General features: G+C 49.1%; 2 protein-coding genes across 2 annotated transcripts; both read right to left on the bottom strand.

Moving 5' to 3' along the window:
• Positions 1–667: 667 nt before the first annotated feature.
• H257_19292 (hypothetical protein) lies at positions 668–1,091 on the bottom strand (the record flags this gene model as incomplete). Its single annotated transcript, XM_009848437.1, has 2 exons — positions 668–832; positions 888–1,091. 2 exons carry the CDS (start codon positions 1,089–1,091, stop codon positions 668–670), a joined length of 369 nt encoding a protein of 122 aa, XP_009846739.1.
• A 33-nt stretch (positions 1,092–1,124) lies between these two features.
• H257_19291 (hypothetical protein) lies at positions 1,125–1,447 on the bottom strand (the record flags this gene model as incomplete). The annotated part of the gene is made up of 2 exons (XM_009848436.1): positions 1,125–1,167; positions 1,299–1,447. 2 exons carry the CDS (start codon positions 1,445–1,447, stop codon positions 1,125–1,127), a joined length of 192 nt encoding a protein of 63 aa, XP_009846738.1.
• Positions 1,448–2,750: the final 1,303 nt, after the last annotated feature.

Here is a 2,750-nt window from a genome sequence, read left to right as displayed (position 1 = left end):
TGGAACTTAACGAGAATTGCTTGGGCATACTGTATCTAGCCTCATGCGTATCGACGCGTAGGCATTCGAAGTGTATGGTATGGCCAGCACTACAGCTCACAAAGTAAAACTCTAACACGATTACCTTGACAAAGATATAGGGCCCACGGCTTGTTTGCTTGTTTTACGTTAGCTATGATGGAGTGATATTACACTTACTGGGCTGCTTGACTATGAAGCAACAATCCAGTAATGCCAGGCCTCCTAAAATTGTCGCTTACGACAAAGTAAACAAATTAGCTTATTTTGTCGTCCTCGCCAGTGTTAGTTTGTCGTCTTACACAAAATGGCGGTTTAAGGAGCCAAAAAGTCCATTTTAAAGTTCCAAAAGGGATCGTCGTGAAGTTTATAGTACCGGCATCGCCTCTTTCTGCTTGGCCAGGAAGACACCTTCCAGGGACAGATACATCATATCCGTGCGATTCTCATCCATCTCCCATTTGAGGATGGAGATGTTGCTCTCGACAGCGACGGTATTGACCAAGCAGGTGGCCAGGAGTCGCACAAGTGGTTGTACTTACGCCCCAGGCGTCGTCGTGCGAATCAATGGCTGTGCGCCGAATCTCGTCGTCGTGATAACACTTGAGCAGCGAGTGCCGAGTGGTCCGCCTAGAGCTGGTGGATCTCCTCATCTGTTGCGGCGCCAGCACGTCGCGCACCCACACGCAGTGAAGCACGGTGGCGCGTCCGCTTGCAGCGGTTTGTTGGCGTCATCATGCTCAGCCTGGATGCTCATCAAGCCCCTGATCACCGTGATGGTGTACTTGACAATTTCGCGGGCGTCGACGACTTGCTCGTCCGGGTCAGGTCGTTGTAGCACTTCGTGGTGAATTAACGATCGAGTCGACCGGGATGCGCATGGACTTAAACGACTCGTGCTGCTCGTCGTCGGACTCGCCCTGGTCCACGATTGTGACGTCGAGCATGGCCGTTAGCGTGCTGACCAGCGCGTTGACGTGCGATTCCTGCTGCGCGATGTGCAGGGACCGGCTCGCCAGAATGGCAAACGTGATGTTGACGACATCGATGATCGGGGCGATGCAGAACGTCATGAGCCACCATTCACAGATCGGCGCGTCGTCCGGTCAGTTCTCGACGCAGAACTCCATCCGCTTCCAGCGGTAAGCTCTTCAGGAACGTGAGTAGGCTGGTGAGGTAGGTCCACCAGTTTGTCTGCTTGGGACACTGAAGTTCATGCTCTTCATGAGGTTGGCTTGCTGGCGCAAAAAGATCGCGAAGGGCCGGTGAACTTGATTCACGTGCCGTCCGCCACGCACTCGGCGGCCTGCTTGACGACTAGGTCGATTTGGTGCGGTGCGCACCAGATCTGGAGAACTGGGTTATCGTCAGTCACTACCATGTGCGTAACATCCTGAAAGGGTGTGTTGGCCTTCTTCTTGGGCGGCATGAGGTCGCTTGTGCTGTGTAAGGCCCGTGGAATCGCGTCCTCAAGGCGGATCAGTGCTTCCTCTGCTGAATTAAAAATAACCTTAATTTGTCGTCCCATCCCAAACTTAATTTGTCGCTTTCTTGCACAATTTATAGCAAAACGACAAATTTAGGAGGCCTGAGTAATGCCCACTAAGTAAAACTCCACCACACCATTTAACCACGAGTGAAGCCCCATGTCTAACTCTACCTGAACATCCATGAGCAAAACGCCAAAGCACCACCAGTACGTAGCATTCACCGTTGGTACGATTAACGGTGTACAACGTTGTATGCCTTCGTGTTTCGCGTTAACGCTAGGATTGTACTTATCGTAGCAAGCAATTAGTCCCACCCACTTACTCAGGGACGTTTTAGGTCAATAGTACCAAATTCCCTGAGTGAGTGGGCATTTGACCATTGAGTGGGTGTGTCACCCACTCACTCGGGGAATTGGTCCTTTTATAACATTCAATCCTGCGGTGCAGTGGATACAAGACTTCACTTGTAACGTGGGTACTGTATACAGTGATCCCTCAACGTTTGCTCCCTGGTATAAATTTATACTCCGTTAAATTTTATTCGATATTAATTTACTAGGGGCCTTATGACATGCATGCATCGTTTGAAAATTCAAAATTGAGGAGCCAAACACCTCACATGGACAACTACACACACAAAGACATTTGAGAGCATGCAAAACAAGCGCAAGCAAAGCAAGCGGTTGACAATTCACGCCAAGAACTCGATTAGAGAGTACTTTAAGGCAAATATGCCGATTAAGCCAGCTCACAGTCAAGTGCAGCGATGGGCAGCCGAACAATTTGGTCATGCCGTCCATATCACGACGATTCGCCGGATCCTGAAGGACGAGCGTACGCTTGAATCATACAACATAAAGAAGGAGTAATCGAAGGCTCGCTTCAATTTTCAACGCCCACGTCACCCCGAACTTGACACCGAGGTTGGAACTTGGGCCATTCACTTCAGCTTTTGCTTAATTGACCAGCAGATAGTCACCCTTCAAAGTTAATGTTTGTGTTTTCTTTGTAAAATAGGCTGACTTGGAAAATTTATATTTGGAAAAGCGAGCAAACGTTGAGGGATCACTGTACCGTGTACTACGTTGTGTATTACTACACCATTACCGATCAAAAACAATAAGAGCAGGCAACACTGGTCCGAACGAAAAAAGTAATACTACTGTGTAGTCGTGCGACAACTTGTATGTCACGCATGATATGCGCAAGATTGTTGAGATGTATACATGCGACACTGGACAT

This window comes from Aphanomyces astaci (genome assembly GCF_000520075.1).
Source record: "Aphanomyces astaci strain APO3 unplaced genomic scaffold supercont1.459, whole genome shotgun sequence".
Classification (NCBI taxonomy): Eukaryota; Oomycota; class Saprolegniomycetes; order Saprolegniales; family Verrucalvaceae; genus Aphanomyces; species Aphanomyces astaci.
Note: the sequence above shows the minus strand (reverse complement) of the source record. Positions and strands in the feature narration are given on the sequence as shown.